Below are 27,364 nucleotides of genomic sequence, written 5' to 3' on the forward strand. Positions count from 1 at the left end.
AGGCCGGCGCTTGCATTCCGGAGACGCCGTCTTCCTTGTCTGCTCCCTGATCGGCTCCGCTCTTGTCAGCTGTCGCGGGTGCTGTAGCTTGATCTGCCTCTTCCTCGTCCATGACAAGCTCACTTTGGTCTACAACCGTAGATCTTCCCACGGCTTTGGAGTAGCTGCGAGTACATGCCTCGATCCTGTCCATGGCTAAACGCATGACATTCGGCGCACTTCGGTACCCTCCAATCTCGCCGTATATGACCCGTGTGCCTGCAACGAAGGCACAGAGGGGCTCGACCTGGCGCCGCAATGAGCACTGTTACGCTGCCAAGGCGCATCTGGTGCGGTATGTGGTCTAGCGCGATACCTTCCTTCAAAAACAATCGCACAAACTTTGTCAGAGAGTCAGCACATTCGAAGCCCTCCGCTTTTCACCGGTCGTTGGTCACCTGCTTCGCTTCACCGTATTCACTGAATGCTCTCCGAAAGTTATCGTTCGTGACATCCAAAGCCACCCAATGCAACTTCAGATGCGCCCCTTGCCTGTTGGGGTCGATGACGATGCAAAGACGATTATTGACGACCAACCGTCCTGCTTCTATAAGCTTCTTCTTAGGTTCATCCATTCGCAGCTTAACGAGCCAGATGTGGGACATCTGGTAGGCACCTATTACAGAAACGTCCTTGATGACGCCGGCGTCTTGCAAGGGCTTTGGAAAGTCTTCGATGCGATATGGACGACCTGAGATGTCGCAGTGCAGCATGACTGCACGCTTCATAGCTTTACCTGATGAAGCATTGGGCAGAATAATCCTGTAGTCCTTGGGCACAAAAAACGACGGGCTACCACGACCGTTGACGACCGCTGTCGCAGCTCGCTCGGAGCCAACCATCCTGCGTCCGCACGCGCCGGTGACCGGAAGCAGAATGATTACACCACGGACGCATGCACCGACATGCGGCTTACAACGCCCTTATCAATTTCTCGCGGGCAAGTAAGCGCGTTGAGACGCCTGGCGCGTTTGAACGCCGCTCACCAACAGGTCGCCGCGCGCGAAGGAAACATGCAACACGGCCGCCGTCCCGCAAGTCGTGCGCCTTTCGCAACACCGGACCGTGAGTTCATGAAGCAAACATGCAACAGCTTCTGCGAAGACACGTTTCACCTTCGTCTTCTACCAATTCCTATGAGAGAGGAATGAACCATATTTTTTTTTCTTTTTGCACACACGCTGGACTGGTCCGTCGTGGCTGCCTGGGTTTTGTGGAGGAGGGCGCCGCAGCTTGATGAGAGTGAAGATCTTCCTCTCGCTAAATTCGAGCTAGAGATCGCCAAGTACGTTAATTACTACTACAAACATTTAGCACTGAAGAGACCAGGAAGGCCACCTTTGCAAGCTATCGACGTACAGCTAGAAAGAAAGCTCGTGAACCAGTAGCAGCTGTGCCACCAAAGAATGTTCGGGTAGACCAAGTGGGACACTAGGCCGAATTCTATGACAAAAGTATGCGCTGCAACGTTCACTTTACGCAAAGAAAGTGCTCTGTGCGCTGCTGAAAATGACAATGTGCACCTCTGATAGAATTCAGGAAGCAATTTTTTTTGTTCTGGTTCACGAGGCACGAAAGCGCCAGGTCCAGTTGCCATTTGCACTTGACCTACTGTGGAAAAGGTTTCTGCGGATTTGCACAATGTGCGATGTTTGGCGCATACATATATATTTATTGCTAAGGGTTCAACAAATGTAATTTTATTTTCAGAATGCTTTCTTTTAACCGAAAGTACAATTACCAAAGAAACTTTCCCGCGTGTTATAAAAAAGTTGGAGGACGCTTAAGCTTCGCCTTCAAGAGTGGAACGCGGTAGCATTCAAAGATCCTTGACTGTTTCTCACACTTACGGAAACTGCAACTTATGCAACCGTAATGTTTACCGGGAAACGCTGGCGGTAGAACGCTATGTACGAAGGCGTGCTTTCTGGTAGAAACGTGGCCTCTTTCGTGGGCCGGCCTTCTTTTATTGTTTGCACCTTTAATATTTCAGCCTGAGAAGATTTAGCATAAAAGGCATGCGCTGTCGGTGTTTTGTTTCAAGGCGATTGTTTATGGGCTGTCACTCTCAAAATTCCAAGGAATAACTTTGTAAAGAATGCAAGACAAAGTGTGAGCAACTTTAGTGGTAAAATATATTCGGAGGGCCTGCGTGGTTGGGTATGATTTTCTCGGCCGTGGGCGCCAACGCCGACGCCGGATTTTCTGCAACACGGGGCCCTAAAGGCTATCGTGTTAATAATTCGTGCGAACTTTTAAGTGTTCATCTCATTCTTCAACCAGGAATCTAGTTTGACCAGTACTATGGATGGATATCCGTTGACTGAAATAATAGCGATGGGCTTGTTGGAGACGTTTATTCATAAACAAAGTTCTTGTAAAACCGAAAAAAAATATTATACGGCTTTGTAGGCTTATCGCATGGATCTACGATTATTTATCCAAACGGGTCGTGTTCTATTTATGGGCGCAATTACAGTCATCTCACTGCTGAACCAGGCGTGCGCTAGGACAGCGCTTTGGGGCATTCTTTATTTTCACTGGATGTGAATGACATTGCCAATTTTATTGGAAAGACAAATCAATCTATTCGCAGACCACAGTGATTTTAAGTGAAATTGGTTTACTGATGTTTAAAGCAACTTGAACTTGTCTTGATGATGCGTTTAACTGAAGCAACAAATTCCGTATGGCTGCAAACATTGAGAAAACTATTAACCTACGTGCAATTTATAAAATGACACCAATAATACCAATAAACTAGTCACCGTCTTTACAAGACGTTGATAGCTGCAAATATTATCGCTGCAGTAACCATCACTAGAGCGGTAGTAAAACAGTGGAGTTTGTGGAGGGCCCAATAGAGAATTCAGCTGTTGTCTCTGGGTGCCTCTTGTCCAACCACAGACGGCCTTGTAGACGAGCATCCGCCGCGGCTGTGGGAGGCAAGTGCTGCCGCCGGGTACCTACCGGTAAAATAGGTACAAGCGCGCTCCCGGCCTGGTGCTCGGCCATTATGGGGCCTCAACGCGTGGAAAGGGGTGTTTGACCTCAACCCGAAGGTGCCCCCACCTCAATAGGTGCTTGGGGCGCCACATGGGAAATGACCGCCATGGGAGCGGCCCAGACATCACTTTATTTCCGTGCTCACGTTGGTTTCGACGGGAATTCAGGGCGCAGGCTCCTTTCCCAAGCGTATCACCCCTGAAGGAAGCCGAACGCCAGGCCGGGGTACGCTTGTACCCTTTTGAACCAGTGGGTGCCCGGCGGCGGTGAGAATCGAACCCACAGCCTCCCGCAGCCAAGGCGGGCGTTTGTTCGGCCACCTTCATCGTTTCAGTTGCCTTGGTGAAACTAGTTTCGCCACTATAATTAATATAAACTTCGGCTGAGCGGAATTGTTTATTCTGCACAAAGCAGTGACACTGCATGTGCGTGAAAACATGAAATGCGTTGCTTATTAAAACGACTGCTTTCCCACCTTGACCTGCCTCTCAATTACAGCTTGTGAAATCTAAGAAGTTCCAAAAGTTTGACTATGGAGCGTTCTACAACAAGGATTACTATGGAAAAGTAAGTGCTACGACTTTGGTTACTCTTGCTGGATACCAATCCTTTATCAGCATAATTAAGTAATTGGTTTCGAGTCATCGATATATATATATATATATATATATATATATATAAGTTGAGTAATTACACGTCGACTGGTCTGTCATCCTTGGTCCGATGTGGCTGCTCACTGAATCAAGAACCTGCATGGACACATGGTTATTCCCCACGTGGTTACAAATAGGAGCCTGGAATACCGATCCATTAAGCCCACGGTCCATAAACATCTGACATAGCCTGTCACACGGCACGTGCAATGTCATTCGCAGTGTTACGTGTTAATGCCATTTTTGTTACTTTTACACGGGCATATATAGTGAATGACATTCACAGCTAATGGCATTCGCCCATTGAATGAGTTTCCCGAACTCATTCACGCAGGACTTGTGTAATCTCGACGACAGGGACTTCGCAAAAAATTACAAAATCGATAAGTTGAAACAAAATGTAATATATTTTCAAATAACCATCCAATGTTTACCATTGCATTGCTAACAATATAGTGAAAATATGCCAACAAGAAGCACGATTTGTAAGGTTTCGTTATCACAGCAGCCTGCCGATAAACATTGCCATCATTTGCGAATACCCGTGTAGATGGGTACGCGAGACCGCAATGACATTCGGTATGAATGTCATTTACTGCAAATGACATTACATGGTCCGTTTGACAGGGGTATTATAAGGAATCGAGTACATTAAGCAAGCGTTCATTAAACATTAGCAGGTAATTTGTGTAAAAATGTGTCGCTTGTGCTTTTTGACGCGAGTGGAGCCGATGAAATTTGCGTGACATATCAGACTCACGTGTACGTAATAATTTATTATGTTTTATGAATAACGCGTTGCCTTAGCTCGTGTTATTGGCATTGCGGTCTTGAGCACGAAGCCGGTGGTTCGTTCCCGGCTGTTCGTTCCCGGCTGCACGCCCGTGTACCGTCCACTAATTCCAGGTGGTCAAAATTTGTGTGTTTAATAATCAGATAGTGGTTTTGTCACATAAAACCCATGAATTTAATAAATTATTTAAAGAATTATACTGACAAGCATAGCAGTCAAGCAAACCAACGATGGTCTTCAATGCTTCCTTGTGTGTTTGTACCTCTTGCAGTGCTTCTTTTTTATTGGTCGTCTATGGTGGAAGGGAGAGTGTGTCACTTCCTGTTGTTGACACCGTAAGTGTATCGCTCTTGGCGGACACCTAAACTACTCCATAGCCCCAGTTGAACCATCTCGAGTCGGCGTTCTCATCTAGTCTCCTTTGCAAGAAGAGCTGATCAATCAAACAGTTGTTCGGCTTCGATGAACTGAAGGCGACCGGCGCAATCCGCATTACACTCGCGATTGCGAATAAATCAGGTGCATCAAATGCCCCCTTGGCACAAGTGACCAATATTTACTATAGAGCACTGTTAAAATTGACGGAAGTGGTTCTGTTTTTTAATGAAGCTTAGGGTCTCCCTATTTTACTCTTTCTATTCCCCCCTTTCCCTCACCCCTAGTGCAGGGTAGCAAACCGGACGCTCTTCTGGTTGACCTCCCTGCCTTTCCTTTCCTTGCTCTCTCTCTCTCTCTCTTAGGGTCGCGCATAGCTATGCAGTTCAGGTTAGTGTTGGCAGTCATGCCGTCTCCATCTCGACACGAGGTGGCGTTGCTGGATGGCTTGCTGCAGTGTGCCTGTATTTTCCCTTGTATGAAGCAGAGTTGCGCGAATGTCGACCACGTATTGCGATGCTTTCTCATGAAGGAAAGCGACTCTTAGAGCATGCACGAACACGTTAGCGAGTGTCAAAAATGTTCAGTACTTTAATCTTCATTGCCACGAATATGACGAGGCTAAAATACAATTTGTTGATTACGAACCTGAAACTCATCTCCTTGAAGACAGGTTCTGACGGAATTATATTGCATCAGATGTCCTACGCAGATCAGTGTTTCTACAGCAATGTTTTTATCTGACAATTGATAAACACGACTACACTTTAAGCTGGCGTTTCTTTAACAGCGAAGCTGTTTAAGCCAGCCATAAAAAGTGCGCGTTTCACGAAAATATCATCATCAGCATTGGCTCGAGCGTGGTCATCGTCTTCCGCAGCTGGCTCGTTGCCGCCCCTCGGTTTGCTTTCGTGCCGTTGGATGCCATGCCAAGCATGAGCGCGTGCTTAAAGAATATGAGGTAATTTTTAAGTGATTCACAGCGATATGATCAAAAATAAGATTTCCCAAATTCGTTAATAGATAAGCAGACAATACTTCAAACTTACCTTGAGCGAGGATTCAGGCTCTTCAAGGTAGCTTTCAAGCCTATGCTCCCGCGTTCGTCGTCGTCTTCTTCCACAGCTGGTTGCGTGACCGCCAATGATTCCAGCGTGCAATTTCACTTCTCTTCTGTCATCGTAATGGGGAGGCAAAGCTTGCCCTAGGCTGCGCAAAGCTCGAGACAAAACGAAGCTGGCCGACAGATTGCGTCTCCTGGTAGTAGCTAAGTTGAACTTGGCTATGCCAAGGTTGAACTTGGTTGTATCTAGGTTGAACTTGGTAGCAGCTAGGTGCGGCCTTGGCTATGCCTGAGTTCAGCTTGGTTATGCCAGTTATATCTCAGGCTATGACGTAATCGTTCGGCCAGCTTCGCTGTGTCTGGAGCTTTGCGCGGCCTAGTGCAAGCTTTGCCGGTTTTTTTTTTTTTGGTTGTGCATCGCTGTTGATGTCGTAGCAGCTAGGTGCGGCCTTGGCTATGCCCTGAGTTGAGCTTGGTTATGCCAGGTATATGACGTTTATGACGCAATCGATCGGCCAGCTTCGCTGTGTCTCGAGCTTTGCGCGGCCTAGTGCAAGCTTTGCAGTTTTTTTCGGTTGTGCATCGCTGTTGATGTCGGCCTACTTTCGTGTATATTGAAAAGAAATGGAAACACCGTAAACACACGTAAATTAAGTTTTAAAATATTACGGCAGAACTAATCTCGCGATGACGGTCGATGGTAACGCCAATAGCAATCGAGCAATGGAGCGACAGATAATATACCTGAAGTCAGGCTTAGTGAACACGGGCAGTGGTAATTATGAGACTTTCGAAGCTTCAGCTATATGCCACTCACTCTGATATTCTTCCACTTTGGAGTGAAATTTGCGTCCCAAGGTGGCCAGCAATTCGCTTGACAGCCTGGAGATATGACAACAACTGTATTACGCCGACGCAGTGGCGATGTCATTGCAAAGAGGGAATGAACATCGATTGAACGGCAGAGGCGTATAACCCGAATGTCATGACGACAACGTGATGCCGTTATTTATTTTATGACAGTGCTATAACAACTATAACAACGTGACGACGCAATAACATAAGGATAATGAAATGACATCAACCGTATGACAACCACGGTATGACGACGACGGTACGACGAGTGTAGGATGACAAAGAAACAGTGACGGCGATGCAACGACCAGGAAGGCACCGCGAGCATGAGGTCATACCTAATGGCCCAAGCTGTTAGACAACTTCGACCACTGGGTCGGGATAGAAGGCGTTACGATGACGGCATGAGGAGAGTAAGATATGACGAAGCTGGGATGATGTCAATGGAACAACCACGACGCATCACGACCAGCAGCACATACCTAGTGGCGCAATCAGGTGAACAACTGCTAGTTCACTAACCTCCGCGGGAGGTTAGTGAACTATCGTCTCTCTGAAAGAGAGAATAAAAGTAGTGGCATAATATGGTGCTCGTGGAAAAAATGAATCTTCTATAAATGAACGAAATAAATGAAAGAAAGAAAGGGAGGTGGAGAGGTAGGAATATTGAGAACAAAAAAAGGGAAAAAAATGTCACAGTTTCGCCCTAAGGGCGAAGCAATGAATGCGATAGCAACACAGCAATGTCATACGAAGTAAGGTGAGCGGCCTTGGTAGCAATATGAATTGTAGTAAACATGAGCTGATTAAGTAAGCAGGTGTGCTGCGGCGTAAGTAGACCGACATGAAGAGAGACTCGATGACCACGAGAAGGCGCGTGTGAAACGGTGGTGTTGATGAGAAGCGCTTACCGTGGGCAGCGCGTGCGAAGGGACACACCTGTAGTGCTGCACTGCCGATCTGGGCAGCATTGCATGTGTAGCGTGCGTTGGAAAATGTGGCCCGACTATTACTAACTGAATGAACAAGCGTGGTGTGAGCGCGCACAAACATGAATAGATCACACTGAATGACTGCAGCCAACGACTGTCAAAACGCTGGCAGCGAGCGCATACGCCGCAGCGGGCTAAGGTACGTGCGGTCTATCGCTTCTATGGAAACTGACCGGCGAATGCACAGCGCATAAAGGTCAGAGCCGTGTGGAGATAAGAGACGGTGCGAGCGAGCGACGCGCGCGGCTGTTGGCAGAGTAGAAATGCGCCCCCCCTCCCTCCGGCGCTCGCTTCCCGCTTCCTTGCTTGCGCGTGGAAGATTGAGTGCGTTTGCTCTCCGTGACAGCGTGCGTCCCCGCACGCTTCCGCTCGGGCATACGGCGCGTGGCGAAGATTTTATCTATACGGAACCTCACGGCGACGACGACGGCGACGCCGACGGCAGAAATCCGGTGGAAGTGTCCATATAATTGCTATCGCAATAAAATAAAAAGAGAACTAAGCAACCCAATGAAAAGTAACTAAGGGCTGTTGCCTATAGTTTGAAATTTCGCATAGCGAATAGATTCTAAAGCTCTCCTTGAAAGGTTTATGCCTATTAGTTGCAATATCTTAAATATATGGATGAGGTGTGATTCTCTGTATTTTCTGTCTTGTGCAGAACGGAAATTTGACTGTAGGATGTAGAATTTAGTTCATCAATGTTATGACCTGGTTGGTTGAAATGCTCGGCGATGGCTTTGGGAAGCCATCGCCGTGTGTCCGCGCGATGTGCGTTTAATGTGACGTTCATTGATTGTCCCGTTTCTCAGGTATATTGTTTCGTACAGAAGGAACATTCAAGCATGCAAATACATATAAACTAGTGCAAGCAAAGCTAGTTTATACTTAGTGTATATAGCTATTTGCGGCGCTTTTAATTTTAAAATCCCTTTGAAGGTGCCGGCAGATTTTGCACATGGAACGCGAACATGTTCTATTACGGGGGAATGATGTTTGCTGACTTTTGCACGCACTAACATTTCTTTAAAGTTTCTGTTTCGGCGACAGGTAACCCTTGGTACCACCGGGAACGCTTTTCTCAGACTGAAAGTTTAAAGAAATGTTACTGGACGCAAAAGTCAGCCAACGTCATTCCCATGTAATAAAAACATGTTCTCGCCCCATGTGCAAAACATGCCGTCACCTTGAAGGTGGCCTTTAAATTAGAAGCACCGCAATTAGCTATACACACAAAGTGAAAACTATTTTTACTTGCACTAGCGTAGATGAATTTACATGCTTGATTGTTACTACTGTACGAAACAATATATCTGTGAAACGGGACAATAAATGAACGTCACATTAAGCGGACATCGCGCGGACACACCTAAAGAGCTTCCCAAAGCTATCGCCAAGCATTTCAACCAACCAGGTCATAACTTTGATGAACTAAACTCTATATCCTACAGTCAAATTTCTGTTCTGCACAAGACAGAAAATACAGAGAATCACACCTCATCCATAAATTTAAGACATTGCAACCAATAGGCATAAACCTTTCTAGGGAAGCTTTAGAATCTATTCGCTATGCGAAATTTCATACCATAGGCAACAGCACTGAGTTACTTTTCATTGGGTGGCTTAGCTGTCTTTTTTACCTTTTTTGTTATCAATAGTATTCCCAACTCTCCTCCTCCCTTTTCTTTCTTTCATTCATTTCGCTCATTTATATATTATTCATTTTTTACCACGACCACCATTTTATGCCGCTACTTTAAGCTCTCTTTCAGAGAGACGATAGTTCACTGACCTCCAACGGAGATGAGACATCGCGCTACCTGGCATTCCTCTACCGACGTTGAGCAGCACACCTTTCTTTTCAATTCTGCACCCTCGCCGCTAACACACCCTCGGTCGTTCCCTCGCCCACCCGCCTTACCCTCTCTCCGTTTTAAGAGAACTGTGCCTATATATCCTGTGCCGAGTAGAGCAAGTCGCCTTGAAAAATACAAGTCCACTTGTCGAAACGTTGGCTCCTGTTTTCACCTTGTTCTCGTTTTGCTCATTGTCATGATAGATATATAGTTATATAGATATGCTCAAAACGGTTATCTCAGTCTTAAATAACACAACAAACGCGGCAGTGTACAGGGTCGAGTATTTGTATGCTTGCCCCATAATGGAGACACAAAGAGCAAATAGTTTTAGTTTGGCGCTGAAAAACACCGACAACGATCGTGTCTCTAAAGTATAGTGAACTATAAGACAATACTCCCTGTGGCGTACGTGAATGCAAGGAAGAGTGCCGTTAAAAACGTGTTGGTGCTCTCAGCACGGACAGCAGCGCTGAAACCAGCCCAGGGAAGGGAATGCCGCTGCTACGTTGGCTTTTAATGTGAACATTGAAGTTCCACGTGACAGCTTTCGACGATTGGCGGCGCGAAAGGCGCCAAACAGGCACGGCAACTCTATCTAGCTTGATATTCCAGGAATTTGGCTCACGTAAACCCGAACGGTTGAACTATAGCACGATCTTGCCTGGCCTGACGGTTTAAACAAGTGCGGTCTGCGAATGCCTGCGCCAGTTGGCGCTTTGTACCGCCATAACAATGTGTGGAATGTAATGACGGCTAAAGGAAACAGCGTAATGGAATGTTCGGTGAGGTGCAGAATGCTCACAAATCATCGTACTGTAGAAGTTTTTGCAAGTACAGGCACTGCGAGATAATCATTGAGAGACACATGAAAAAAGCGATCGGACCACAAGAAACTGTTTTTAGGAACAAAAAGCACACCGGCTAACTTATGACAGAAGGGCCGCCACTTGTGAACGGCGACTACATGTGCACGTGACGGAAGTTCTGTGCACAATGTCCTACGTGTTTCTGAAATGCAGTTGCGCATAATTATTACAATGTGAAGTTGTGATGACATGTGATTTACATTTCATAGTACCTTGCAGTAAGTAGGCTTCATAGTACATCGTACAGTAGAACTAGCAGGAAATAGAGAAGGAATTAAGATTTTTCCTGTTTTGTTGTGATCATTTTTCTTTCGCTTCTAGCGGAGTGTTCCGGAATACGAGCTGTCCAACGTAAAGACCGACCTGGGGATCTTCTGGAGCGCCGGCGACGAGTTCGTTCCCCCTGAAGATGTGCGCGAACTCCTGACATCACTGCAACGACATGTCAAGAAGAGCTACTACATCGACGACCCCTTCTACACGCACGTTCACTTCCTCGTGTCTACCACCAACGGAATATACCTTCACAAAGAGCTGCTAGGTTTCCTCTCACGCTACGATGACAAGGGAGAAATTTGCCCCGCCGCTTGAGCTGCTAGAAAACGCGTGTCAAGAAAAGCAAACGCGACGCGTTGGTAAACCCTGGAAGTCAACTTCAAGCAGTGCTACCAGCCTTCGAAGTCTGTTTTTCTTTAACTCGGTTACGAAAATTCTCTTATTTTTCAGCATTTTTACTGATAGGGTTGTTCAGTTTGTCATTATGGTTTCTGTAAAGATGATGTTTAAGCAAATAGACTGCAGAACTATAATTTAAATTTATTTCTAAGCATGTTTTAAAATATTTATACTCTCAAGTCGCTTCACTAAAGCTGAAATGATGTCGCATTGCAAGTTCTGATAACAACACAGCCTGCTGCTTGAAGCCATATTCACAGAAGATATCAGGACGTTTATACTTTCCTATATATGCAAACGAATTTAGGACAACAACAAACTGCCAATGTTAACATGGAATCTTATTCGAATTGTAAGAAATATGGTCGCCGGACTACCCTTTCCGAATTTAGCAGGGTCAAATTAGTGGGCCATTTCACGACACTAATGTAAAATATGTGCAATGATTTTTTCTTTGCATGCCGCGACGTGCTGACGTAGTACCACTACACTTGCGCGCTTACATGTCATTTGCAGCGCAGCACGCTGATACACGACCAATTTTCTGTTTTCATGCATGCCAAAACTCACAGAAACACGTGACCGTTTAGTTTCTACAATGGGACTCTGTCCGTGTTTTTTTTTTTCGCTTCGTGTGCCACGCGGCATAACATGCTCTACCTATGTGCGGTTTCGGGTAAATTTTATTGCAGCTGCACAGCGCCACAACCACCTTGCCGTACTTAGGGTTAGGTATATATGCTCGCTTATACCGAGATTTGCCTGTGCTACTTTGTTTGGTACTGCAGCATAGGTTCGTTTTGCTGGTTACATAATAATATTTTATTCAAAGGGCACCTAAATCGACAGCACAACTAGAGGTATACAAATGCCGAAAGCGCAGTAGCAGTGCTGCGTTTACGAGCACAGGACATCCGTACCTTGTCGTCTACTTGGCAAGATGCATTCATTACGCTGCAGTATGGTCATATGTTACATTTAGAAAGCTAATGCAAAAGTAATTTGCACTGACTTAACTCCGAACACGCCGTCACTTTATCAGTTCCATGTATCGGTCATCGCGGCGTCGCGGCAGTGGTTTCTCACGTCTCTGAGATTATTCTTTCCGCCAAGTCTTAGTGCAATTTTTTTTTCCAGATTTAGATAAATTTCTCCTTGCTCCTAAACGAAGCCTAAAGTCACTAGAGCTAGGGAAATTTACCCAGGGTTGGCAGCACTACCTTCAACACTTGCAGCCTCCTCTATGCAGATTTGATGCTAGTTGATTGCTGTCCTCCAGCGCTGAAACTGAACTCGAGAATGAATGAATCGCGGTCGTGCGAAAGGTAATGTCAAGAATGACAGGCATCATACGAAGCTTAGTAGCGCGAGGTGACAGTATGGACTCTGCTAACGTGCTTGGCTCCTTCCGAGAATAGCGAACGACTTGGGCTGCAGCGCAGTACCTTGCGATTTTGGGCAGCTTGATAAACTTGTGACTTTTGAAACAAACGACTTTTCGCACACTACCTGTCTGATGTTCTTTCGTGCATGTGCTGCTATGCCGTTAGAATCAATGAGAATTAGCCGTTGAATAAAATGTGCATGCCATTACTGCGGCACAGTACAAATTCGCGTTCCTTAATACCTGCACTTTAAATTATATGCATTGCGGTGACGTTTCGGCATCCTCTGACTTGCCACGTTCTGTGATTTGCATGTGGCGAGCATGATGTTTGCACAGACTTTATAAATAAAACATTGCCCACGTTGCAAATTGTCTTCATGATGTTTTCATTTTCGTCTTCACTTCTAACTCCAACATGCTATAGCATAGTCCTCTAGTCTACTGCCCTTTAAACTGCTAAGCACTATGTCAATTCTCACGATCTTTAAATGGATTCCATGTTTCTTTTGCGATCATGCACCATGTGGAATCGCTGATGTTACTAGCATTGCGAATTGGGTAAGTTGGTAAAGATCCGTCTTAGCATCTGGCATCTGGTTACAGACAATGTGTGTACACGCGGGGTCGCAGGGGTGAGGGTAGTGGGGTATATCACCCGCTGTTTTGATGTCATAAATTCAATTGGTAGTCAAAGCAAGCCTATTCTTAAACTTGTCCCTGCGTTAAGTGCTGCTGTTGAAGATGGAGTAGCTAGTGAGCATAATTGAGTGCTCTCCGATAATGTCTGTTGAAAATTGTGGCAAAATTCCTTCTGTAGGCTTTATGGGTGAATGTAGGCTTTATTAAGAATTAATTTCTTCACTTAAACAATTGAAGAATTATAGGCCCATTAGCTTGCTTTCAGTATTGTATAAAATATTCACCAAGATAATTTCCAATAGAATCAGGGCAACACTTGACTTCAATCAACCAAGAGAACAGGCTGGCTTCAGGAAGGGATATTCTACGATGGATCATATCCATGTCATCAATCAGGTAATCGAGAAATCTGCGGAGTACAATCAACCTCTCTATATTGCTCCCATAGATTATCAAAAGGCATTTGATTCAGTAGAGATACCAGCAGTCATAGAGGCATTGCGTAATCAAGGAGTACAGGAGGCATACGTGAATATTGTTACGGGGAGAAAATATATGTATTTACAATATATACAGTTAGTAGGTTATAGCTCTGTGTCCAGGGTAACACCGTCAAACGTGCTCCGAGACACTTCAGCCTCTTCTTCACCAACCAACACCCTTTGGTCCACAGCGGTACAAACGCGTACGTGACAATATCTTGGCAAATATCTTCGTGGATTCCACAGCTAACTTGCTTCTCCACAAGAAAAGTAGAAAGTTACCTATCAAGAAAGGTGTCAGGAAAGGAGACACAATCTCTCCAATGCTATTCACTGCATGCTTAGAAGAAGTATTCAAGCTCTTAGACTGGGAAGGCTTTGAAGTAAGGATCAACGGCGAATATCTCAGCAACCTTCGGTTTGCAGATGACATTGTCTTATTCAGCAACAATGGAGACGAATTACAAGAAATGATTGAGGACCTTAACCGAGAAAGTGTAAGAGTGGGGTTGAAGATTAATATTGTAACGCACAGTTGAGTGAAGGTACTTTAATTAGCTAACGTTGGGCGAACTTGTGCCCGACAAACAGCTAAGCGAGAGTCCCGCTCCAACGTACACAGTCTTCGCCAAGAGTTCCACACGACTTCTTGCTTTTCCTCGTGCCCCGCCCTGATGACACCTTGCTCCGATCGCACGTGCCTTGTGAGCACGTGTTGGCCGCTTCGCTGCTGCTATCTTTCGTACGTAGCCGTAAACACATGGACTGGCGTAGGAGACGGCTAGCGCACGAGATTTGAAGGCACCTTGTGTCAATATGCAGAAGACAAAGAGAATGTTCAATACCCTGGCAAGGGAACAAGAATTCAGGATCGCCAGTCAGCCTCTAGAGTCTGTAAAGGAGTACGTTTATCTTGGCCAATTACTCACAGGGGAGCCTGACCATGAGAAGGAGATTTACAGAAGAATATAATTGGGTTCGAGTGCGTACGGCAGGCACCACCAAATTCTGACTGGGAGCTTACCACTGTCGTTGAAAAGAAAAGTGTATATATACAATCATTGAATTCTACCCGTGCTAACATACGGGGCAGAAACTTGTAGGTTAACAAATAATTTCGAGAGCAAGTTAAGGACTGGACAAAGTGCGATGAAACGAAAGAAAAATGTTAGGCCTAATCTTAAGAGACAAGAAGAGAGCGGGGTGGATCAGAGAGCAAACGGGGATAGCCGATATTTTTTGCTGACATTAAGAAGAAACAATGGAGCTGGGCAGGCCATGTAATGCGTAGGATGGATAACCGGTGGGCATTATAGTTACAGAATGGATACCAAGAGAAGGGCAGTGCAGTCGAGGACGGCAGAAAATTCGGTGGGGTGATGAAGTTACGGAATTTACAGGCGCTAGTTGGAATCGGGAAGACAGGGTTAACTGGAGATCGCAAGGAGAGGTCTTCGTTTTGCAGTGGACATAAATATAGGCTGATGGTGATGATTTAGGCTTTATGGGAAATCGTTCGAACATGGCGGCGTGACGGTGTCAGCCTCGCAAGCCGAACGGGTGTGCCCAATCTAAGTCTTCCTCTGCCGTCATGCGCCACACTGTGATTTCCAACAACCTTTGGCGTTCATGAGCGTTCTGGGCTCGTAACTTTTGAAAGCGAAGTTTTGTTTGCCTACAACTCCGTCCCCCTCTTCGCTGGAAGCCACGCCAATCAAAGCCAATGACAACCACCTTCTGTGTTACGAGAGCTAAGATTTTATGCCTTGATATCGATAACTAGTCTCAAGACGACCACCGATCCACATTGCTGCCGAGGTGAGTAAAGGATGGCATTAGCCTGGGACACCATTGACTTTCCGTGATTTGGGTTAATGGGTCAGAAATGGCTATCCGTTTGGCTTGAAGCGGTCAGGCTTGGTACCATCACGTCTAGCGATGATGTAGTTTCCGTGGAACGAACGCCTGTAGGAGACTTCGCAAAGAAGAGGTCCTGGCGAAAAAGGAGTTTGGAGCAGCACTGAAGAGGCAGCAATGAAGAGCGTTTTCTGGAATCGTACTGCGCAAACGTGTCATCAATTTGTCCGTATACCACGGAAGCGATTTTTTGGCTAGGTCTCTCGCAGACTTCCGTTACCAGAATGAAGCAAACTACGACGTAGCCCAGCAGGATGGCACTAAGTCTAATCGTTTTAGGTCCTCAGGCAAAAGGTGCGAAAAAGATGACACACTGGCACACACAAAAATATGTGCGTCCCACAAATATAGAAAGTATCCCCGTTTTCTTCTAAATAAACTTGTTGGAAGTGGCGCTTTGTGCGCATCAGTCTATCTGTGTGTCGTCGTAGTTTTCGCGCTTTTGGCCTGAAGACACAAAACGAAGATGTCCAGATTTTAATCCTAACGTATTTAATCCCACTGACCCCTTCAAGGGAAGCGAATGGTATTGTACGCTCTCCCTACCGCTCATTTCACCTCACCAGCAATGCTTGGACGTTATTTCGGTGGCCTTCTTGATATTCTTTTTCAACATCGGCGCATGAAAGCCTAACTTACACTCTAAAAACATTCCACGCTTAATCTCACGCTAAAAAGTAAGTTTAAGCGTGATGCGCATGTAAATGAGGCGTGGATGACGTTTCAAGCTCCACTTGACAAAAATAAGCGTGACATTCCTTCATGTAAGCGTGAGTACAAGACTGCGTGTCATGGTTCGGACTTTGGTGAGCGTGAGCGAGCCGCGTACGCGTGAGAAACACAAATTACATGCTTAACATCCCGCGGAGCGCTCGCGCGCGAACTTTTCATTACGCGTATAAAAATACAAATAATGGAGCCGTGATACAACAAGTCATCTGCACGAAGCGTGAGCGAGGGAGTGCAACGTGCTGCGCCTTTTCACCGCTCTATAGACATTTTCATCGGGCGAGGAGGAAAAGGCGCGCGACGAGCCTTTCCTCCTCTCTGGCTTGTGCGAGCCGGCGCGGCGAGGCTTGAATGTGTTGCCGGTCGCGCGCTGCAGGACGATTTGGAGGCGTTTTAGATAGTTCTGAGTGCAATTTACAGTATGTCAGTTCTTACGGGGTCGTCGAACAACCACTGTGTAGCCTTTAGGTGCAGCAGTAGCTACAGTATCCGGAAATTTCTCTTGGATGTGCAAAAATGCGACGCGTATTACCATCCGCGGTGTGTGTATGTGCTGTGAACTATGTTGGATGTATCGGTTTTCACTCGACGAAGAGTTGTTGTAGAACATTTGCATCAGCCACCGGCATCGTTCTCACGCATTTTAAGTCTAGTAGACTTCAAATTCCTATGTGTACGTTAGCCTCCTGCAAGAGGCCGAAGGCTTTGCTCAGTATACAGCGAGCACTGCGGTTGGCAAGCCAAAGAATGATACACACAATTGCTTCGTGCGTAGATCAGCATTACCTTTTTTGCACTGTAAGGCACAATATACAAATGGGATCCCATAAAGAGAATCCAACAGCTATTTGTAAGTGCACAATTTCCGTAACGTGGGTGAATGCGTCGCAAATGACTGAACTTAGGAGACTGAAAAAAAAAAAAATTCAAACAATGTCCTCGTTTTGCGGCAAAATAAAACAGAACACGGGATAAGTAACGACGCAATAAGATTCCGCATGGTCATGCCGTATGCTTTGACCACTTGGATCATACGCTATATAGAACAAACAGATCTATATCACAGCATTTATGCTCGCACAGTCTGCAGCTGGTCGTTCGACCACTCGAAAAGTGTGATTCACACTGTACGGTATGCGGTTATTATTAACCAAACTATTTTATTTGTAGGCGGAAACCTTTCCCAGCAAATAAGGCAGTCGCCCAATGTATCTACAGATAACAACTTCAACGCTTGTCAAAGTAAACAGCACAACTTATTTGCCAGCAGAAGGGTACCCACGCTGTTAGGATCGTGAAATGTTTCGAAACTACTCGTTGCAGCTAACCCAGCGCTTAGAATTACAGTGCTGAGAATGCTACAGTAAGGTAATATTCGTGAAACGAATTTTAAGAAATACCTAACTGATATCCGAGGCTGATTGTAAGCTCAAACAAACGCGAGCACCTCGATCGCGCTGGGTGCTCCGTCCGCCCTAACACCAGCAGTTACTCCAGCCGCTTAATTACTTCAGGCTTAAAGTTCTTCACTACGCCTCACAGGACCATTCCCCACGTAGAAGACGCCATTTCGTGCTAAGTAGACCGCGCGAGTGCGAAAAAATCCACCAGAAACTGACGCCGAACGTATACCACAGCATACAACACGCGCGTTCGCCCAAGCCAGCATGCCAACTGCCCATAGATGGCGCCACTGCCTACGCAATGGCGGCGCCCACGAAAAAACGGTCTATATACGGGGATACGAAACTTTAATTGGGGAGGCTGATGAAGACCGTAGTGTTTTGAAGACTGCTCTCGGCCATTTTTGGTGTGGATTCTCCGGCGGACTGTCACGACGGGCGTTCATTGCAGCGCGGAGCTTTCGGTCTAACTGTCAGAGTTGGTGTGGATCGCCATGTTCACTTCTACAGACATTCATGGCGTACAGTGCGGGTGGCGCAGGCATACAGAGTGCAACTGTGTGGAGTTTACGAAAGAAAATCCACCCAGGTCTCACGGCGCAGGAACAGCGTTTCCATATGGTTGGCGCATATATTGCAGCCCCTCATCTGCCATTCATGGACGATTGGAATATATAGGTAAAAAGAATATTAGTCCTGGTTCGCGCTTAATTAATGGCGGCTAACTGTTGATTTGTCATAGTTTTCGGTGTCTGCTTGTATCTTTTTGGCACAAAATTGCTTCAGTGGTGCGTCAAGTGAGCGGTCTTTGGGGTCACGCGGTGCACCACCACGCAATCCGTGAGAGCCGTTGCTGTATTCGATTGTATCGCGGGCACTTGCTTATTGTACCGCTGTGACTGCGCTATTATTTAGCGCCTAATGTAGATGTTCTGCATTGCGTGTGCTCCGTATTGTGTACGTATATGCTCGGCAGAGATATTGCTGGTTAGGAAAGTTATTCATCGCAGTCATTAATTTCATACAAACAGCCTATCCTGTCTGGTATTTGCTCTGTTGAAGGTGCTATTCGGGCAAGGATGCTACAAGAACCGATATCTGAACGACCAATCTCATGTGTTTTTCACCACGAAGGTTTCATAGGTAATAAAATGGCTATTATTATACATTAAAAAGAGTGACCATAAATGTTTGAGCATAATTTTCATAAGCATACCGATGGCTGCATGATTACGCGTTAAGGGAAGTTAAGGCCCGAGCACATTGCAAGCTTCCCGGTGGTCGCACACCGACTGGCAGTGTAGTTTACGGCGAAAGTGTTAAGGGCCCCGTGTCGCAGAAAATCCGGCGTCAGCGTCGGCGTGGGCTCGCCGGCGTAGTTGGCGGAAACAATAATCCCGAACCACATTATCTCGAATCACCAGGACCGGGCAGGCCCTTCGCGTGGCGCAAGGTTTTAGTTAACAAAAATTGAATTTTTCAAACAAAATCTCTCAGAAATTTCGTAAAGTATGACTTAACCACAACGTACAGACGGCCCCGCAGGGGCGTCTGCGTCAGCAGGCGTTTGGTGTGTTGCGACACCATGGACCCGAGCACATGGGGGTTGGACCCTCCTGCGTGTAGCTTGCGCGGCTTAGCCGTGTCTGGGGAAAGAGGGATCCTGGAGGTTGAGCCGATGCCGGGTGTTTCGACCTTTAAGGCCCCCAGCAGAGGCAACACACCTCTTCGGCCTCTGCTTCACATAGACGGCACCTCCAGACTGACCCACCTGGAGGAAATCGGCAGTCGCCTTTTCCTGTCCCCCTCTTCAATCTTTTGTCTTTCTCTCTTGCTTTTCTATCTTTCCTGTCTTCTAGTCACTTCTTCTCACTTCTGAATTTCTGGGCGGCAAGGGTTAACCTAGTGTACTTATCCAACCTTGGGTATTTCATATTAGGTTATAGCGGCGATGCATGGCTGGCGTCTGCAAGTATTCCAACCTTGTAGCGTCCCCTTGTTGGGCTCGATGGTGGGTGGCTACCATCGCCGCCGAATTTTACAATTTTATATGGCTAACGCTTTTCCCCCACTACCTGATCGCTCCCTGGAAAGGGGGCGCACCGATGAAATTTTCAATCTTTTTTTGCAACCCAAAGAAATGTTTCCTAAGTACCATGTAATACATAGTCAACACGATACTAAGACAGTCCGAATGATTTCACCCTTTGTTGTAGCAAAATCTCTCAAGGAAGCAATCGGCCCAGGCTATAAGGTAACAAAGATGGGAAGTGGCGACCTTCTTCTCGAAGTCCGCGACAAACTACAGTACGATAAACTTTCTAAACTTGTGGCATTTGGAGACATTCCTGTTTCAGTGGGCCCACACAGGTCGATGAACATAGTGCGCGGTGTCGTCTCGGAAGATGACCTCCTTGAACTGAGTGAAAGTGAATTACTTGAAGGATGGCAAGACCAGAACGTAGTCAAGGTGCAGAGGATAACACTAAGGCGAGATGATAACCAAATACCTACCAAGCATATTATCATTACTTTCGGAACTAGCGATCTACCAGAATCAATTGAAACCGGCTACTGCAAGCTACGTGTCAGACCATACAACCCGAATCCCCGCCGATGCTTCAAGTGTCAGTGTTTTGGGCATGGGTCGCAAAACTGCCGAGGGCGCGCTACTTGTGCTAAGTGTAGTTCAAACGAACACGCTTCTGACATTTGCACTTCAGCAACCCGTTGTGCCAACTGTGAAGGAGATCATCCCGCCTACTCGCGATCGTGCCCCTCGTGGAAAAAAGAGAAGCAAATTATAGAACTGGAAGTCAAACTAAACTTATCCTTCCCAGAGGCACGTAAGCGTTTCCATCTCCACAATCAGTCCAGTCCTTCATACACCGATGTGGCGCGCCGGGGGGCAGCACCACATCATCCGGCGGCCGCCCAAGTCACACGGAGTGTGACGGCGGTCACGTCACCAGCCCCCCCCCCGGCTGGAGCAGCCAGCGCTGTTCCGCCCCCTGCCAAGGAGGGCCAGCAGACCCGCTGGCCTGCTGGACCCAGGGCCACTGCCTGTGCAATAAGGCCCGAAACCCCCACGAATGTCCCCGCTGAGCGGGCACTATCCACCGCCTCAGATGAGGTGATGGATACAAGCAAAGCACCGGCGTCTCAGACGCCCAAAGAACGGCGCAGCTCCCTCGAGCCCGTCGGAAGAAAGGCAAAACCCCCATCACGGGGCCTGGAAAGGTCCCGTGAAGTAACTTCTATCTCTCTTTGCACACATCACTAACTTCTCTTCCAATATGGATACCCAAGTGTTACAATGGAACGTGAGAGGACTTCTACGTAATCTTGATGATGTAAAAGAACTCCTCCGCAAATTCATTCCAAAGGTGATGTGTGTACAAGAAACACACTTAAAATTAACACAGACAAACTTTCTAAGGCAATATGTCACTTTCCGCAAAGACCGCGACGATGCTCTCGCCTCATCGGGGGGTGTAGCCATAATGGTCAATAAGGGCGTTGCATGTCAGCAATTAAGCCTCCGAACGTCCCTTGAGGCAGTTGCTGTCCGAGCATTGTTGTTTGATAAGCTAGTCACCATTAGCTCTGTCTACATCCCCCCTTCCTATCAGCTTTCCAAAACGCAGTTTCAGAGCTTCATCGATGAACTTCCTCCACCATACATAGTCGTAGGTGATCTTAATGCCCATAGCCCCCTGTGGGGCGACTCTCGTTGCGATGCGCGAGGGCGCCTTATAGAAAAGTTTCTGTTTTCTTCAGGTGAATGTTTATTGAACAAGAAAGAACCTACATACTACAGCATTACACACAACACATACTCGTCCATAGACTTAAGCATAGTGTCGAGCACACTAATGCCATACCTGGAGTGGTCCGTCGTGAAGAACCCCCATGGAAGTGACCACTTCCCAATTATGTTAAACTCAACGAAACAAGATGGATGCTTGCCACGATCACCTCGATGGAGCGTAGACTCGGCCAACTGGGAACTGTTCCGAGAGCTGACACACCTAGGCCGTCATGACATTGTTGCTCTTAACGTAGACGACGCCGTAACATATCTAACAGGTTTTATTATTGATGCTGCTACGAAGTGTATTACATAAACTAACGGACTGACTAAGGAGCGCCGCATTCCTTGGTGGAACGAAGAATGTCGTAAAGCGCGCAAAAATCAAAACAAAGCATGGGGATTGCTTCGCGATTCTCCTACTGCCGAAAACCTTACTAATTTTAAACAGGTTAAATCGCAAGGCAGAAGGACACGTAGAGGTGCAAAGAGAGAGAGAGTTGGGAGAGGTACATTTCTGGTATAAACTCTTGCACAGATGAGGCAAAAGTATGGAATAGGGTTAATTATTTAAAGGGCCGTGAGACGAACCCGTCGCCCTTAGTGAATATCCAAGGAGACTGCCTGGAGGATCAGGCAGATTGTCTGGGCGAATACTTTGAATATGTGTCCAGTGCATCTCATTACACACAAACATTCCTTAGGTTCAAAGAGCGTGCATAGCGACAGCCCCTCGATCGGAAATGTGCCCGAAATGAACATTACAATTGCCCGTTCAGTTTAGCTGAACTAAAAGCTTCACTTGCTTGTAGCAACAGTTGGGCACCAGGTGATGACCGTATCATGTATGAAATGATCAAGCACCTACACCCTGAAACACAAAAGACACTCCTTTCTATATTTAATGTCATGTGGGCCGCTGGTTACATTCCATCTTCTTGGAAAGAAGCTATAGTAATCCCCGTACTTAAACAGGGCAAGGACCCGTCCTTGCCCAGTAGCTACAGACCAATTGCTTTGACAAGCTGTCTGTGCAAGCTCTTCGAAAAGATGATTAACCGGCGTTTAATTTGTGTCCTAGAAAGCAACGGCATACTAGATCCTTACCAATGTGGCTTCCGAGAAGGTAGGCCGACTACAGACCACCTTGTCCGCATGGAGACAATCCTAAGGGATGCCTTTATACACAAACAGTTTTTTTTCTCTCCGTATTTCTTGACTTAGAGAAAGCGTATGACACCACATGGCGCTTTGGTATTATCCGAGACCTTTCCGCTATGGGTAACCGCGGCAACATGATGAGTACTATCCAAAGTTACCTTTCTAACCGTAACTTTCGTGTAAGGGTGGGCCAGGCCTTGTCTAGGTCTTTCACCCAGGAAACTGGTGTCCCGCAAGGCGGTGTGCTTAGCTGTACACTGTTTATTGTGAAAATGAATTCTCTACGCACGGCTATTCCACTAACGATGTTCTACTCTGTATATGTAGATAATGTCCAGATTGGTTTTAAATCGTGCAACCTTGCTGTCTGCGAACGACACGTCCAGCATAGCTTAATAAAGTGGCTAAATGGGCCGATGAAAACGGTTTTAGGTTGAGTCCACAGAAACGCACATGCGTCCTTTTCACTAATAAGAGAGGAATAGTACCAGACCCTGCTATTGAGCTGTCTGGTACCACATTACCTGTAAGCAAAGAGCACAAGTTTCTAGGCATCATATTGGACTCAAAACTCACATTCGTTCCGCACATCAAATACTTGAAGGCTAAGTGCCTGAAAACAATGAACTTATTGAAGCTGCTGTCGCGTACAACATGGGGCAGTGACAGGAAATGCATTTTGAACTTGTACAGGTGTCTTATCGGCTCACGACTTGACTACGGGGCGATAGTTTACCAGTCTGCTGCACCCAGCACTTTAAAAATGTTGGATCCTGTTCACCATTTAGGAATCCGCCTCGCGACTGGGGCCTTCAGGACAAGCCCCATACAAAGCCTTTATGTGGAAGCAAACGTGTGGTCGCTCCACCTTCAGAGGACTTATGCCAGCTTTACATATTTCCTTAAAATATACATTGCAATATATATATATATATATATATATATATATATATATATATATATATATATATATATATATATACATATATATAATATGTATATTATATATAATATATAATATACAATACATTGAAACCGTACACATCCTACCTATTTTACCATAAACGATACCACATCTGCCACACTATTTAATAATCGACCAACAGCGAAGCAGCCCTTCTCGCTACGCGTGAGAAAGCTCAGTGAAGAAATGGGTGCTGCACTACTTGAACATTTCCTAATGCCTCCAGCGAAGCTGCTACCGCCGTGGCAGTGGCAGCTGGTTGAATGTGACACATCGTTTATTGAAGTCACAAAACACGCGCCAGATGCACACATTCAAATGCACTTTTTAGAACTAAAGTCAAAATACTCTTGCCCTGAATTTTACACAGACGCATCAAAGTCACATGCTGGCGTTTCCTATGCGGCTGTCGGTCCGTCCTTCTCGGAATCCGATGTACTTTATCCCCACACAAGCATCTTTACGGCAGAGGCCTATGCAGTTCTATCGGCGGTGAAACACATTGATAGATTGAAACTCCAAAAGGCTGTAATATTTACCGACTCTTTAAGCGTTGTTAAAGCGTTAATGATGCCGCAAAAACATAAACACCCTGTAATTATCAACCTCTACTCACTGATCTGCTCTGTTTATGCGTCTAAACAACAAATCATAATATGCTGGGTGCCTGGGCATAGAGACATCGAGGGTAATGTTCTTGCTGACCAAATGGCCACATCAATAACATCGCACGCTATTAATCCTACCGCTGCTGTCCCTGTAACAGATTTGAAACCTTTCTTGCGGAAGAAACTGCGAAGCCACTGGCAACGCTTGTGGGATGCGCAAACAAATAATAAGCTTCACTTGATTAAGCCACAGTCAGGTTTCTGGCCCGCTGCATCAAAAACACGGCGAACTGATGTCCTATTCTGTTGCCTCAGAATAGGACACACATGGTATCCACAATTTTCTATTGAATGGTAATGATCCTCCAACCTGTGGTAGATGTGGCGAGAGGGTCACCGTTCTTCACGTCCTCCTGGAGTGTAGGGAAGCCGAGAGAGAGAGGAAGAAACATTTTTCTCTGGCATACCGCTGTTCTATCCCTCTTCATCCCGCTATGTTTCTTGGCAAAGAACCGCTTTTCATTACCAAAGCAGTCCTCGCTTTTTTGAATGATGTTGTCTTGCATGTTATCAGCCCAAGAAATACGTAGCGCATCCTCTCTCAAGAGGATGCCACTGTGATAATAGCTCAGTATAGCACATGCCTCCAGGCCCTTACATCTCAAGGGCTCTGTTAAGGCATTAGTGTTTTTGAAACTTTTAGCCTCTGACATATTTTAGTATATCATCAATCTTTCACAATGCATCCCTCGTATCCATAGCACACTTCATTAGTCATTGCCATATTCTTAGTACCTATAGATTTTACGCATTTTACAGCGACTATTTTAGGCCTCTTTACAGCCATGACGCATCTGTTTTATCCACACCTTCTAATTCACCATTATGTAGCACTGACAAGTCATTATCATCGCCTTGGCGCTCTTTGGCCACATCTGGCCCTTGCGCCAAAAAACTCCAACAATCATCATCAACGTACAGACGTGATAGCATCGGAATGTAATTTGAATATACGAGAAATAAGTAGCCAGGGATCGTTGAATGCAGTCGCGTTCCACTCTTAAAGGCGAAATTGAAGCGTTCTCCAAATTTTTTTCTGCAAACTGCACAAATGAGGTAGTTCTCCGCTGCCCGTCACTTACGTTACTCCACTGCCGACGAGTCGGCTGATCAGGCTGATCGGTCTAGTTGTCGCGTATACCGCGCATGGTATGCCGCGACCGATAAGTTGAACATTCACAAGTTAGTCAGCGATTTGTCGTCTGACAGTAACCTGCACCTCAGAAGCGCTAGATGCGAAGTTGGAAGCACAAGTGCTACCGGCAACCTGAATTGCAGTCTGAATTACGAGATTTATGTGTACCTGCGCATATTTTACATTTTGGTCTTTAAGGAGATGAAGTATGACTCTGTTCAATCAATAGGAATATACTCTGCCTGTTACAAATGTATTTATGCAGCTCTCAATTTCCAGCTGCAAACCAATCTAGAAAAGACCCATGTTCAAGTAGAATGTCTTTCCTGTCAAAATTTCAATCTCCATTGTGTTGGAAATTAAGCACAACTACGTTTTCCGGTTCATGTTTGCTTAGTTATTATTAAAAACGCTGGCTCACTCCAGCGTTTTTATAGCGAGTTTCCACGGTGATCAAGTGAGATGTGTTCATGTTTGCTTGTGCGCGGGTGACACAAAACTTGTTCATTTAGTTAGTGTGTCTATGTTTACAAGTTTATACGGCCGATAAAACTACTATTTTTACTTCGTATAGCTGTCCACTAATTTGCTATCGCGATCGATGCTTCGTCTTTCGGGCGAAACGGCGTCGTTTTTATTACGCACTTGCTTAGTTTGCATGGCGCAGAGAAGACTACTTTAGCTTTGGAACGTTCACCTATCTTTTTGAGATTGTGGGACATTTTGTGAAGATTGATCGCTGTAATGTTTTTTCCTTTGACTGAGTCGGTTTCCGCAGGACTTACACAGGAGCGCATTCGTCGGAGCACTAACTCAGCTACAGGTGTTTGGACGTGAATTGGGTAGCCAGCATCGGACAACGTTTTTGACGGCATTTCTAGAGTCATAGCCATCTCGTGAGCGAAAGACTCTTGAAGTGCATTGCGGGAACACCTGCTTACAACCCTTCTCTTTATGATCTTAGAGTGATCCGACTGAAATGGAAAGATGGGTTGTTACTACGAGGGTGATAGAGCCAGCTAGTCATGTTATGGTGAAAACACACAGCTATGTCTAAAAATCTGATTGCGTCCTGCACGGGTAATTCATGCGTTGAGAAAGGGGATGAAGAGAATATTTGAAAACAGATAAAATGCTATGAACATGTGGGAGTGAGTCGTCAGGGTTAGTAGTTACAATAAGGTAGTCATCAACATATCCGGAAACCATTTAAGGCATTGATCGTGGCCAAACTAGAGCACTGCACGGCCCGCTTTTTTCAGCCCGGGCCTGGCCCGAGCCCGATTTTACGTTGGCCTACCCGCCCCAGCCCGACCAAAAGTTTTATGGCGAGACCCGGGCCCGGCCAGGGTGCGGCAATAATCTACGTTACCCGTCCGGCCCGGCCCGCCACCCCTTTACCTTAAACCCGAGCCCGGTCCGAGACCGAGAAAGACCACCGAGTGGCAATAAAAAAATAAAATAAAGAAGAGAATGAAAGGAATTTATTCTTAAGACATAAATACATGTCATATGCAATTATGAACACTATTTGAGCTGTCTGAACGCAAACACCAGAGCGTGAAGTAGTACGAATGACCCTGCCGAGCAGTATCGCCAGCACTTTCCAATGGCGCGCCTTTGATGCGGCCCAATCCACTTCTATCGCAATGCCCCCACAGTATTTTTCCACGTCGGGCGCCTCACTGCAAAGCATGGGCCGCCCCAGCCGCTCGTCCCACTCAACCGTATTCTAGTACACTCTAGCCGAAGCGCAGCCACGACCACTGATCTCCATGACACCACAGGTCCTGAGCGCAGCGCATGGATGGAGTAAATGGAGAAAGAAAGCTTCTCGTTCTACCACGGTGCAGCGTAATGCGCTGCTGCTAGGCGGCCGGTTGAGAACATGC

General features: G+C 46.2%; 1 protein-coding gene across 1 annotated transcript in view; it reads left to right on the forward strand.

Annotated features, from left to right (window-relative positions):
- Positions 1 to 12,914, forward strand: part of LOC119441593 (lipase member J) — a 58,475-nt gene extending 45,561 nt beyond the window's left edge. Inside the window, exons 8-9 of the mRNA XM_037706201.2 lie at positions 3,544 to 3,612; positions 10,823 to 12,914. Coding sequence (XP_037562129.2) covers positions 3,544 to 3,612; positions 10,823 to 11,092 — 339 coding nt within the window. The 3' untranslated portion in view covers positions 11,093 to 12,914. The remainder of the gene's footprint in view (positions 1 to 3,543; positions 3,613 to 10,822) is intronic.
- The last annotated feature ends 14,450 nt before the right edge of the window (positions 12,915 to 27,364 follow it).

Source organism: Dermacentor silvarum, chromosome 2, assembly GCF_013339745.2.
Source record: "Dermacentor silvarum isolate Dsil-2018 chromosome 2, BIME_Dsil_1.4, whole genome shotgun sequence".
NCBI classification, from domain to species: Eukaryota; Metazoa; Arthropoda; class Arachnida; order Ixodida; family Ixodidae; genus Dermacentor; species Dermacentor silvarum.